The sequence below is a fragment of the Triticum aestivum genome, chromosome 5D, assembly GCF_018294505.1.
Source record: "Triticum aestivum cultivar Chinese Spring chromosome 5D, IWGSC CS RefSeq v2.1, whole genome shotgun sequence".
NCBI classification, from domain to species: domain Eukaryota; kingdom Viridiplantae; phylum Streptophyta; class Magnoliopsida; order Poales; family Poaceae; genus Triticum; species Triticum aestivum.
Window position 1 is genome coordinate 414,012,116 of NC_057808.1, and position 14,353 is coordinate 414,026,468.

Below are 14,353 nucleotides of genomic sequence, written 5' to 3' on the forward strand. Positions count from 1 at the left end.
CGGGCATGAGCTTGGAAAACCAATTTCAGCTCCTCGAACATCTCATATGCTCCATGTTTCTCAAAACGCTTTTGGAGACCCGGTTCTAAGCTGTAAAGCATGCCGCACTGAATGAGGGAGTAATCATCAGCACGTGATTGCCAAGCGTTCATAACATCTTGGTTCTCTGGGATTGGTGCATCACCTAGCGGTGCTTCTAAGACATAATCTTTCTTGGCTACTATGAGGATGATCCTCAGGTTCCGGACCCAGTCCGTATAGTTGCTGCCATCATCTTTCAGCTTGGTTTTCTCTAGGAACGCGTTGAAATTGAGGACAACGTTGGCCATTTGATCTACAATACATAGTGTAAAGATTTTAGACTAAGTTCATGATAATTAAGTTATCTAATCAAATTATTTAATGAACTCCCACTCAGATAGACATCCCTCTAGTCATCTAAGTGATACATGATCCGAGTTTAACTAGGCCGTGTCCGATCATCACGTGAGACAGACTAGTCAAGATCGGTGAACATCTCCATGTTGATCGTATCTTCTATACGACTCATGCTCGACCTTTCGGTCCTCCGTGTTCCGAGGCCATGTCTGTACATGCTAGGCTCGTCAAGTCAACCTAAGTGTATTGCGTGTGTTCCGAGGCCATGTCTGTACATGCTAGGCTCGTCAACACCCGTTGTATTCGAACGTTAGAATCTATCACACCCGATCATCACGTGGTGCTTCGAAACAACGAACCTTCGCAACGGTGCACAGTTAGGGGGAACACTTTCTTGAAATTATTATAAGGGATCATCTTACTTACTACCGTCGTTCTAAGCAAATAAGATGCAAAAACATGATAAACATCACATGCAATCAAATAGTGACATGATATGGCCAATATCATTATGCTCCTTTGATCTCCATCTTCGGGGCACCATGATCATCTTCGTCACCGGCATGACACCATGATCTCCATCATTGTGTCTTCATGAAGTCGTCACGCCAACGATTACTTCTACTTCTATGGCTAACGCGTTTAGCAACAAAGTAAAGTAAATTACATGGCGTCATTCAATGACACGCAGGTCATACAAAATAATAAAGACAACTCCTATGGCTCCTGCCGGTTGTCATACTCATCGACATGCAAGTCGTGATTCCTATTACAAGAATGTGATCAATCTCATACATCACATATATCATTCATCACATCTTCTGGCCATATCACATCACATAGCACTTGCTGCAAAAACAAGTTAGACGTCCTCTAATTGTTGTTGCAAGTTTTTTACGTGTTTTGTAGGTTTCTATCAAGAACGTTTCTTACCTACGTATGACCACAACGTGATTTGCCAATTTCTATTTACCCTTCATAAGGACCCTTTTCATCGAATCTGTTCCGACTAAAGTAGGAGAGACAGACACCCGCTAGCCACCTTATGCAACTAGTGCATGTCAGTCGGTGGAACCTGTCTCACGTAAGCGTACGTGTAAGGTCGGTCCGGGCCGCTTCATCCTACAATGCCGCCGAAACAAGAAAAGACTAGTAGCGGCAAGAAGAATTGGCAAACTCAACGCCCACAACTGCTTTGTGTTCTACTCGTGCATAGTAACTACGCATAGGCCTGGCTCATGATGCCACTGTTGGGAATCGTAGCATAATTTAAAATTTTCCTACGCTCACCAAGATGCATCTATGGAGTGTACTAGCAACGAGGGGAAGGGAGTGCATCTACATACCCTTGTAGATCGCGAGCGGAAGCGTTCCAATGAACGTGGATGACGGAGTCGTACTCGCCGTGATCCAAATCACCGATGACCGAGTGCCGAACGGACGGCACCTCCGCGTTCAACACACATACGGTGCAGCGACGTCTCCTCCTTCTTGATCCAGCAAGGGGGAAGGAGAGGTTGATGGAGATCCAGCAGCACGACGGCGTGGTGGTGGATGTAGCGGGTCTCCGGCAGGGCTTCACCGAGCTTCTGCGAGAGAGAGAGAGAGGTGTTGCAAGGGAGGAGGGAGGCGCCCAAGGCTGTAGGTTGCTACCCTCCCTCCCCCCTTTATATAGGCCCCCTGGGAGGGGGGGCACCGGCCAGATCCCATCTAGGGTGGGGGGCGGCGGCCAAAGGGGGGGAAGGGGTTGCCTTGCCCCCCAAGGCAAGGGGGAAGCCCCCCTCCCTAGGGTTTGCAACCCTAGGCGCATGGGGGGAGGCCCATGGGGGGCGCCCAGCCCACTAGGGGCTGGTTCCCTTCCACTTTCAGCCCACGGGGCCCTCCGGGATAGGTGGCCCCACCCGGTGGACCCCCGGGACCCTTCCGGTGGTCCCGGTACAATACCGGTAACCCCCGAAACTTTCCCGGTGGCCGAAACTTGACTTCCTATATATAATTCCATGGACAACGTAGGAATTTCCGAATAAACACCTCCATTTTGTATGTCAGGGATCTGAATGTTTCCTTTTAGGTATCCGCCATGCTAATGATAGTCAGATGAAACACTCTTTGATTTTCTTATTCCTTAACTAGTCACGCGAATGAAAATGAAAGTAAACATTAAAATAAACATAGACATACATCATTCATTTGCATAGAGCTCATTCTCTCGGAAGTGAACGCACATCGTCAGAAATCCTGAAATAAATCAAGGATAATACGAGCACCAGGACTTGAATTTTAGTGGGATGGGTATAACACTTTTCTCGACCACCTACGGTTGTAATGTTCTCGGAAAAAAATGCGGTACTTGTCTTGGATAGAACTACATAACACGAGGAAAATGCCTCACTTGTCCAAGGCTGGTCCATGCTAGTGGGCCCCATTTATCAGTTTCGAGCAACACCTTATCACGCTGCAAATCCATGACGCGTCACTTGTCCCCTGCCGCTTGCCCACACCGCGTATAAAACGAGTCTCCAGCAAGAAGATGCCTTCCTTTTTAAAGCTGCAATTCCCTGACGCGTCACTTGTCCCGTGCCGCTTCCCCACACCGCGTACACTCCGCAAAGACACTCAATCGCTGGAGAACAACATATAACGCGGGAGAAAAATGCGTCACTTGTGCCAGCCTGCTGTTTGCTAGATGGTCACACGCAGGGGCCCCAACTGTCAGTCTCATCAAGCAAGAAGGTGCCTTCATTTCAACGCTGCAAATCCCTGACGCGTCTTTCGTCGCTGCCGCTAGTCTAGAGCGCGTCAGGGAGAACTATAAAGCAGCGCACTCCACAAGACACTCAATCATAACCAACACTCCCCAGCTCAAGCTCAGCCTGCTCTCACACTCCATAGATCGACCTCGGTCCACCGTACGTAAGCTCGAGCCAGCACTGACCATCTGCAGTAGCAATGGACATGACCGGCTCCGATCAGCAGGGGAGCTCCCCTTCCTCCCCTTCGTCCTCCTCGCACCTGAAGCGCCCGGCCGGGCGCACCAAGTTCAAGGAGACGCGCCACCCGGTGTACCGCGGCGTGCGGCGCCGCGGCAGCGCCGGCCGGTGGGTGTGCGAGGTGCGCGTCCCCGGCAAGCGCGGCGAGCGGCTGTGGCTCGGCACGCACCTCACTGCTGAGGCGGCCGCGCGAGCGCACGACGCCGCCATGCTCGGCCTGATCGGCCCCTCCACCCCGTGCCTCAACTTCGCCGACTCCGCCTGGCTCCTCGCGGTGCCGTCCGCGCTCTCCGACTTTGCAGACATCCGGCGCGCGGCTCTCAGCGCTGTCGCGGACTTCCAACGCCGAGAGGCCGCCAGCGGCGCCGCCACCACGTCCCTGGCCGCCACCGTTCCCGTCGATGACGGAACCTGTAGCCAATCCGCGGAGTCGTCCATGGAAAATACCGGCTCGTCATGGACGTCGTCGTCCCTGCCGTCTGGCAACGGAATGTTTGAGGTGCCGGCCACACTAGGCTGCGACATGTTCGAGCTGGACATGTCCGGGGAAATGGACCTGGACACATACTATGCGTACTTCGCGGAGGGGCTTCTGCTCGAGCCGCCGCAACCGCTGGTCGCCGGCGCGTGCTGGGACACCGAAGGCGGCGGAGCAGACGCCGCGCTCTGGAGCTACTAAAATATTCCAGCCAGCTGCTTTGACTCTATGCATGAACAAACTGAAGCTCTTCCACGTCAGCATAATAAAATTGTGGAACTTAAACCCATCAAATCCTGCGACATATACATGCAAACAAACGAAGTTCTAGGCTACGCACAGGAGCAAGAAAATGACATCACTGCTCGATGAATAATACTCCACAGAAGATCCTAGACTGGTGGCAAGAGGCTACCAAAAAAGGGTACTATCACTTGATGCGTCATGACTATAACTGGTAATCAGATGAGAAAAATCAACGGTTTGTTAATCAGACAGACGTGGTCCATGTACGCCCATTCGGAAGATGTGGCCTAGGCACCGCCCAGGTCAGCTGGCTAAAGCAGCTGGATCCCTGGGATCTTTTTCTACCCCTCATGGCCACGCGAGCTGACGCGGCGCCGCTGCCCGTGCCAGCTCCGCGCCCCCCTTCCTTTCCGAATCGCGTGGCCAACATGCAAGATGCATATAGGTGATGTGTCACGTACCTTTTTCCTTTTTGGAGCAAATATTTATAGATCTACTGTGACTGTGGAAGTGACTAGTGTGCTGCGATAATTGTGCAGAACTTGCAATTATTGTGGATACAGTGCAAGGCTTTGTTTTGCCTTTGTGGAGAACTGGTTGTATCATGTTCCTCGTTACGAGGTTGATGTCAAAATGAAAAAAAAACAAAACATATTTCATGGGTTTCTTGATGCCTGTGTGAAGACTGTTGCAGGCACCTTCATGGTGCATAGTGACGGAGCTATGACCAAGTGTGCGTGTGTGTGGATATTGGTGGTGGTCTGAAAAATACTTACTCTCTCCTATCCATATTAATTACCGTTGATTTAACGTACTAAGTCAATGAAAGTTAATATGAATCAGAAAAAGTATGCTAAATCAACGACAAATTAATATGGATTGGAGGCAGTAGTTTTTTTTGACGTTTAGTTAACAATTCCTAGTTTTTTGCCCCCTCATCGGATAATGTTTTGTGTTGAGGGTAGTTCAATCATTGATGAGCGCATACTTTTTTCTTCTTATTTCGGTGCCGTGCCCAGTTTCATTTTGAAATGTGAGAAATCAGGATTTGTTGTTTGCACTACCTAGCCCCCTTGGCCCTTGTTTTTGGCAAAGTTGTGGTGTAATTTTCAAAAAAAGGAAAAGAATTACTGGTGCCCAACATTTTTCCAAGCAAGGCCCAAAAAAAATGTCTGGATGGCCATTTTTGTTTATTTTCCCGTCCAATCTGAGCCCGCGACATTCAAAAAACAACACACACACACACACACACAACATGACTTCTCTTTACATTGTATGGAAGGTGAGGGACAACAAAATGCAGTGTGATGGAGGGAACCCTACAGACGGTGATGCCGACCACATGGTCATTTCTTAAGCGCGCTAAGACGGGAGCGGTAGCGACAGGAACACACTGCATAACTTTGGTTGCCAGTACCAATGGGAACAAGTTCATTCGGGGAAGCGACAACAATGATGACATCTGACAGTATCTACGGACATGCATGATCACCCTCAAGGATGTGCAAAGACACCATTTGCGGTGATCTCAATGACAGTGAGGGTAGCATGAGCCAACACTTCAATATTTTGTTTTTATGCACAATTGGTTGACGATTTTGGCCTTTTGACTATTCATTGGGGTGCAATAGCAAGGTGCCAAGGTTAGTGGTGTTTACTATTTTTACTGTTAGGATCAGCCACTAGATTGAAAGTTTATCAACATTCGCAACAGTAGTTGGGATCATCAACCAACGTATCAGAGCTCTGGATGACACTTCGGCCTTGCCGATGACACGAATCAACATTTGTTTTATATTAGTGGACGTGGACTTGCTATCCTATATGAGAATTAATAGTACATGATGTGATCCGTTGAAAAAGGAAACACACATTTCAGAAATTATAGAGCATCAATGACACAATCTTTTGTTTTGGAGTGCCATTTGTTTTTCATTTACAATGACAATGATCAATTTTTCTTTCATGCTAGTGGAAAGTTACCATAGGGAATGTTGTTGGACACAGATGCACAACTACACCTATCAACGAAAGATAAAGTTCGACTCAGTTCCAATACTAAATCAACAACTAGCAAGTAGATACACATCCAGTGCCAAATGTTTATGTCATTCTAAAGATCTTCCTATTATTTCTTGTCTGATGTGGTTGTATTTTATTGTGATAGATTTTGGGATTATATGAGTAATAAAATGATTATCCAGTAGTTCTCTATCCGTTAGAAATCATACTTTCCTCCTTGTTGTGCCTAGTCTTGGCTTTCTACTTGCTAGCTCGATCATTTTCCCTTGCAGTTGTGGTTCTAGCCTTCTCATGATGTGTAAAGTTGTTGATATTTGAAATGTCGAGAGATTTCTAGGTTTCTTTTATCTTACATGTCTTTTGAGATATCAAAATCCAATTGCCTTGACTGATGAAAAGAAGATGCCTTCGATGAATGAAAATGACAATGGTGGCTAGTTTTTCAATCATCTGTGCAACTGGAAAACACATATGATCTTCAAAATATGTGTCGACTAGTCGTCCCTATTAAGTAACTTATAATTACTTACTTCTTTATCTTTTTAGCATAAACAGACTAGTTGTAAAGTTAAAATCACTAGTGCATGCTTTCTAGAACCAGCAAATATTTTAGCATATGGCGGAGCAAAGCATAAAGAATTTTTCTTGAAAGCGTGTATGTCTTGCCCTTTCTCAAGCTATAACATGGGTAAATACTCTCAAGCTAGAGCAAAGAATGATTCATTGATGACGTCTGGATTATAATTTTGGTTTCATTTGTTCTTCTAGCGATTGTGAAAAATCAAGGGTGGAGACAACAGGCACACTAAGCCGTGGCTAGGAGCGCAAAGACCACAAGTGGGCTTCTGGAAGCACTATCTAGCGTAATGTAGTTATAGTACAGTGTACCCAACCCGGGGCTCGGCCCAACCTTGTCCGTCCTGGTGACAATGCAACATATTGCTAGGAGCTTTTCGTTTGCTTCTTTGTTATTTTCGCACCATCCTTTTGCCAAAGGTGTTGTTGTGATTGCTGACAAGCAATCCCTTTCTTTTAACTGATCTGTTCCTCGTTTTTATGCATTTGATGAGTTGGAAAGAAGTGTCCTCTTCTGTTAGCATATCCCGCATATCCTTATCCACTCCCTATATTATAACCTTATTGATTTTATTGAGCCATCCTTGAAAATTTTCGTAGTTTTGTTGATCTTGTGGTTCTTGAAATACTTCACCATATATTAATGGATATGTCTAGCAAGTTCCTTGTGTTAGTGTGTCTTTGTATTTGTATGTAAATTGAGGTTGACATCGTGTGGAGTGTGTAGGTCATTTCTGTTTATGTTGCTTGTTTATAGCAAGTCCCCTATCTCTTTTGTTTTTGTAAAAAGGATACTAATTTATTATAAATGGTTCACCAAAAGTACAAAGCACCACAACACTAGTGCAAAACCGGGATGTATCACCGGTTCGTAAGGGCCTTTAGTGCCGGTTCCGCAACCGGCACTAAAGAGTGGGGACTAAAGGTCCCCCCCCTTTAGTACCGGTTAGGCACGAACCGGCACTAAAGTGCACCCACGTGGCACGAGCCAGCGCCGGGGGCGGGGAGCCCTTTAGTACCGGTTAGTAACACCAACCGGTACTAAAATATTTGAGGGGGTTTTGGTTTTATTTTTTATTTTTCCTTTAATTTTGTTGTTTTCATTTAATATTTTTTTGTTTGCTGGTATTTTACGATACTACATATTGTACACGTTATGCATATATATATAAATAGAATTTCTCGTTCAGAACCGATCATATATATATATATATATATATATATATATATATATATATATACGCCAGTTTGGGACACCTAGGTGCCTGGGCACCTTGCCTATCCATCGTTGGATCGTGCTTAGCGACTGATTTGGAAACCAATATAAATGATTTAATTACTAGTTAATTTGACAGGCTTTAATTCTTTAACCGTCCATGCATGCATGTCACATCATAGAAAAGGAAGGTCATTAAAATACCATGGTGAATAAAAATCAACATTTATTACCTCCTTATATAGCACTTATTTATTCGTAAAATAAATAACTACGTATGTAAATAGACGTGTATATTACGTAATTTCAGTAGTAAGTATACACGTACCCATCACATAATTGGGTATCCACATACACATACCCGTACATGTACTTTATTTGAAAAGCACACGCGTATGTACATAATTTTTTTAGGGGTATATGCATACCCCGCGTATGTACATAATTTCTTTGTTAGGTATATGCATACCCGCGTATGTATATAATTTCTTTTTTTTGCGGGGTATGTATATAATTTCGTTAGTAGGTATATGCATACCCACGTATGTATATAATTTCTTTTTTTTGCGGGGTATGTATATAATTTCGTTAGTAGGTATATGCATACCCACGTATGTACATAATTCCGTTAGTAGGTCTATACATTTCCGCTATGTATATAATTTCTTTACTACCTAAAACCTAGAATAAATCATTAGATATATACGTAGCACGAACATAATTTTATTAGTAGGTATATATACCAAGGGTATGTTTATATTATTTGGAGTCAGCGCACAATTTGTCGATATACATAATAAAAAAAATTGTCATGGATACCTCATGAAGGTGTCGATTTTTATGTATACATGTATTCATCTGTGCATAGAAAATCCACAAGCCGGCGAGTTACATTGTGCGTACATAGTATACCTTGATCTAAAGAGGATGCATGTAATCATGTATATATCTTTCTTTTTTATTGTGTCATTCTCACTCCACCAATTAATGTGTGTTTTAATTTTATTCAAATCAATAAATGCAAATGGGTGGACATGTGAGCTATTAAATGCTAGGTGCCCCAAACAATTTACCTACATATATATATATATATATATATATATATATATATATATATATATATATATATATATATATCATCGAATGTCTCACAACCACCATTATAATTCACACATATACACATGCATGTATATATTTATACAATTAGGTATATATACAATTTCTCCTACATGTTGCCTTCGTGCCTTCGGAGCACGATGACAAGTGGTTCATGGGGCGGTAGCGGATAATAGTATTCTCCTTTGGGATCTATGATCTGGTCGAGCAAAAATCCCGCTATTTCCTCTTGAAGTGCTCGTATGCGCTCCGTTGGTAGGAGCTTCTCCCGCACGTCATGGAACTGTTAAGAAGGAAATCAATATCGATAATCATGTAAAAATTGTGAATAGTGTTCTGTGAAACGTACCCATTGCTGTCTATCAGATCTGCTCCTTTCGGACGCCATCATGCGAATGTTCTCGCAAACGTAGAATGCACACACATCAGTCCCCGGCACCTGCTTCAGGGCCTTTACGAGAATTGAATTTAATCAGGTAATAATTAATCAAGCATGATAATTAATTAATGGTATTGAAACAAGAATTAAAGAGATGGTAGTTAGCTAGCTAGTACTACTTAATTACTTACCTTGGGTCGATACCAAAACAGCTTTTCTGCCCATTTTCCTGGAGTCACCTTGATGAAAACTTTGTCCAAGCCTTGCCCGCCGGCGAAGAAAATTAATAAAGGGGTTATTAAATAGTTCATATCAGGAAATGACGAACTAAATAGGCCGAGATATAGTTAATAATGATTGAAATTACCTGTTGACTATCCCCTTCAAGATGGTGTAGTCACTTTGTTTTTTAAGTAGTGAGCCCAGTACTTCAACTTTTCCTTCATCAACTTTAATGTCTAACAAGATCCAGTGGAAACTACATGCGCACACGTTTGCATGTCTTAATTAAGCGGGCATGTGCATAACACTAATCAACTACCCTAAACCATATACACTTAATTATTAACATCTAGCTAGCTAGTAAGCAAAAACATAATTTGTAGTACAAGACAGTGTGACTCACAGGAAGTTGTAAGGAAGTAGTATATCTTCATTGGTATTGAGGCGCTTCAAGAACTCTAGCATGCTTTCCTCTAAACTTGCTCGACAACTTGCAATTTTCCATGTGTATTCATTAACGGTATTTGGGTCAATGAACCCAATGCCATAGCGTCCAGATTTTTTCATTTCATACATCTTCATCCTGCATAATACCACAGAAAAGAATATAGTGAGGATAATTACAGGTAATGATTGATCAAAATGATCACTACAGCTAGCTTGAGACTTAAATTACAGAAAGAAATCACTTACAGACAGTAGCAACTGATGATAGATTTGTCGAGTGCATCTTGATTGAATAACTGAAATAGTTCTGAATACTCAACGGACACAGCTTTCTCTTGGAAGTAATGCTCCTCCTTGACATTCACCATGAGGGACTCTCGATTGGAACTCTTGGTAATGTTCATGTACCACTGATGCAATTCATACATTCTCGTTGGGAGATTCTTGACCTCGTCTGGCTCGACCAAAGGTTGGCCCCGGACATATTTCCGTTTTATTTTCTCCTCTCTAAGCAGAGACATGGGCTCGATCTCGAGGAGTTGTCCAACAGTGATCTTGAGCATTTCAGCCTGCATTATATGCTCCTCGGTTATTACCACATTGCCCAACTGGGGAACGTTAATGGTTTGCCCACAATAATATTGGGCGCGCGTACTCTCATGTGTTGTTGGCACAACAAGCGGGGGGATCGATTGCGCCGCCTGTTCTCCCAGCTGGGGAACGGTTTTCCCGCAATTTTTGACAGCTGCTTGTTGGCTCGAGCTCGAGCTCGCTTCTTTCTGTAGTCGTGCTCGATGTGCCTTCCTGATTTGGCGCTCATAGTCTGAGTCAACAGGCTTGGGAGCTGGTTTTCTTACCATATGAATAAAGTGGTCAATAACTTTCTCAGGCACTTTCTCCCTTGACGGCGGTGCCGGTTTCGGTCCAAAATGGGCGTCCACTTGGGCCCGCACTATGGCATCGTTTTGCTCCTTGGTCATGTCGTAAGGCCTCTGAGGAAGAGGAGCGAGGCTTGGACCATATTTATATCGCTTGCCTCCGCCTGTACCTCCTGTACTACCTCGACTCGTACCACTACGCACCATAGCTGCGGCGTGTCTCTTCTGCGATTGCTGAGGCGGCGGAGATGGCTGACGTGGCTGAGTTGGAGCAGGAGTCTGCTCACGCATTGGTGGACTTGGAGGAGCGGGAGTCTGCTGACACGGTGGCGGACTTCGAGGAGGGGTCGGCTCACGCGTTCGTGGACTTGGAGGAGCGGGAGTCTGCTGACTCGGTGGCGGACTTCGAGGAGGAGTCGGCTGACGCGGTGTCGGTGGCCTTCGAAAGATGATGCAATCCTTTCTCCATAGGATGATACGATGTATGGCCTCTCCCAGTGTGTGCTCATCGTAACCTCCAGGAATGTCAAGCTCTAGCCCCGAATATTGGTCCACCACCTCATCAACCAAGACACGAGCATAGCCCGCTGGAATCGCGTTGCAATGGAAGGTTGCTTCGGGGGGATTTGTAAAAGCAACGGCGTCCGCCACCTTCATGGATATGTTCTTCATTCTGAAGTGTAGCTCACAGTTAGTGTTCTCTATGATGTCATCCACAGGGTATCTATCCAGCAGTGCGTCGCCCGGGGCGGAACCAACGCTGCTTCTCGGCATGGATGGGACGGTGCTATCCAATGCTTGACGATCATCCGCTAGCTGCTGCCGCTGCTGAGACCCCCTTTCCTGGCTAAGTGAGTCGATCTGCTGCTGCTGCCGCTGGAATTTGAGTGCCAAGTCCGCGTGCCTTGCTTCTAGGCCTTGAAGGCGTTCTACGTCCTGCTTCCTCTGCTCCTCCTCCAGCTTCCTCTTCTTCTCGTCCTCCATCTTCTTTCTTGCACGGCACCTGTAGTCGTCGTTCCATTCCGAAAAGCCCTCATACCAGGGAATAACGCCCTTGCCTCCTGTTCTTCCCGGGTGTTCAGGATTTCCCAGGGCGCGCGTAAGCTCGTCGTTCTCTCTGTTGGGCGTGAACACCCCCTTTCGAGCATCTTCTATTGCGTCAAGTAATGTTTGTTCAGCTCCTTTTAGACTTGCCTTCTTCGAAACCAGGCCTGTCTTCGGCTCCAACGCCCCCCATGCGCATAGAACCAAGTTCTGCACCTAGGGGCCAGCTCCTAGTAACGGGAGTGACCCCTGCATCCTCCATCTCTTGCTCAGACTTATCCTACTTAGGCATTGCCACCGCGTAGCCACCTGGCCCCAGCCTATGGAACTGCGTCTTTTTTGCGGCATTGGCCTTGTTTTTTCTGGACCGTTCCTTAGATAATTCTGATTCTTTGAATTTCACGAAAGCGGGCCAGTGTTCTCTTTGCTTCTCCAGTGTTCCCTTTAATTCTGGAGTCTTCCTCTCTGCATCGACGTAGTTGGCCCATACAGTTTTCTTGTGGGTGTTGAATGCAATTTGCCATCTTCTTAAGAGCAGCGTCCTTGACTTTCTGCACATTTGCATCAGTGAAATAATCTGGTAGGGTGAAATGTTCCATCAAAGATTCCCAAAGCTTTTCTTTTGCTCTGTCGTCGACCCAAGTAACATATGGACGTTTAGTTTTTGGCTCTTTCCATTCTTGAATGGAGATCGGGAGTTGGTCCTTCACAAGAACTCCGCACTGACGAACGTGTTGGAAATATGCCCTAGAGGCAATAATAAATGGTTATTATTATATTTCTTTGTTCATGATAATAGTCTATTATTCATGCTATAATTGTATTGTCCGGAAATCGTAATACATGTGTGAATACATAGACCACAACCTGTCCCTAGTAAGCCTCTAGTTGACTAGCTCGTTGATCAACAGATAGTCATGATTTCCTGACTATGGACATTGGATGTCATTGATAACGGGATCACATCATTAGGAGAATGATGTGATGGACAAGACCCAATCCTAAGCATAGCATAAAAGATCGTGTAGTTTTGTTTGCTAGAGCTTTTCCAATGTCAAGTATCTTTTCCTTAGACCATGAGATCGTGCAACTCCCGGATACTGTAGGAGTGCTTTGGGTGTGCCAAACGTCACAACGTAACTGGGTGACTATAAAGGTGCATTACGGGTATCTCCGAAAGTGTATGTTGGGTTGGCACGGATCGAGATTGGGATTTGTCACTCCATGTGACGGAGAGGTATCTCTGGGCCCACTCGGTAATGCATCATCATAATGAGCTCAATGTGACTAAGGCGTTAGTCACGGGATCATGCATTGCGGTACGAGTAAAGAGACTTGCCGGTAACGAGATTGAACAAGGTATTGGGATACCGACGATCGAATCTCGGGCAAGTAACATACCGTTTGACAAAGGGAATTGCATACGGATTGATTGAATCCTCGACACCGTGGTTCATCCGATGTGATCATCGTGGAGCATGTGGGAGCCAACATGGGTATCTAGATCCCGCTGTTGGTTATTGACCGGAGAGGCGTCTCGGTCATGTCTGCATGTCTCCCGAACCCGTAGGGTCTACACACTTAAGGTCCGGTGACGCTAGGGTTGTAGAGATATATGTATGCGGAAACCCGAAAGTTGTTCGGAGTCCCGGATGAGATCCCGGACGTCACGAGAGGTTCCGGAATGGTCCGGAGGTGAAGAATTATATATAGGAAGTCAAGTTTCGGCCACCGGGAGAGTTTCGGGGGTTACCGGTATTGTACCGGGACCATCGGAAGGGTCCCGGGGGTCCACCGGGTGGGGCCACCTGTCCCGGAGGGCCCCGTGGGCTGAAAGTGGAAGGGAACCAGCCCCTAGTGGGCTGGGGCGCCCCCCTTGGGCCTCCCCCCATGCGCCCAGGGTTGGAAACCCTAGGGTGGGAGCTTTCCCCTTGCCTTGGGGGGCAAGGCAACTCCTTCCCCCCTTGGCCGCCGCCCCCCCCTTGGAGATCCCATCTCCCAGGGCTGGCGCACCCCCCAGGGGCCTATATAAGGGGGGGGGAGGGAGGGCAGCAAACAACAGCCTTGGGCGCCTCCCTCCTCCCCTGCAACACCTCTCTCTCTCTCTCTCTCTCTCGCAGAAGCTCGGCGAAGCCCTGCCGGAGACCCGCTACATCCACCACCACGCCGTCGTGCTGTTGGATCTCCATCAACCTCTCCTTCCCCCTTGCTGGATCAAGAAGGAGGAGACGTCGCTGCACCGTACGTGTGTTGAACGCGGAGGTGCCGTCCGTTCGGCACTCGGTCATCGGTGATTTGGATCACGGCGAGTACGACTCCGTCATCCACGTTCATTGGAACGCTTCCGCTCGCGATCTACAA

At 46.1% G+C, this 14,353-nt stretch overlaps 1 protein-coding gene across 1 annotated transcript; it reads left to right on the top strand.

The window, feature by feature from the left end:
* The first annotated feature begins 3,240 nt into the window (after window positions 1–3,240).
* LOC123125209 (dehydration-responsive element-binding protein 1H) lies at window positions 3,241–4,735 on the top strand. Its single transcript, XM_044545738.1, has one exon. It carries the CDS (start codon window positions 3,328–3,330, stop codon window positions 4,045–4,047), a length of 720 nt encoding a protein of 239 aa, XP_044401673.1. The 5' UTR covers window positions 3,241–3,327; the 3' UTR covers window positions 4,048–4,735.
* Window positions 4,736–14,353: the final 9,618 nt, after the last annotated feature.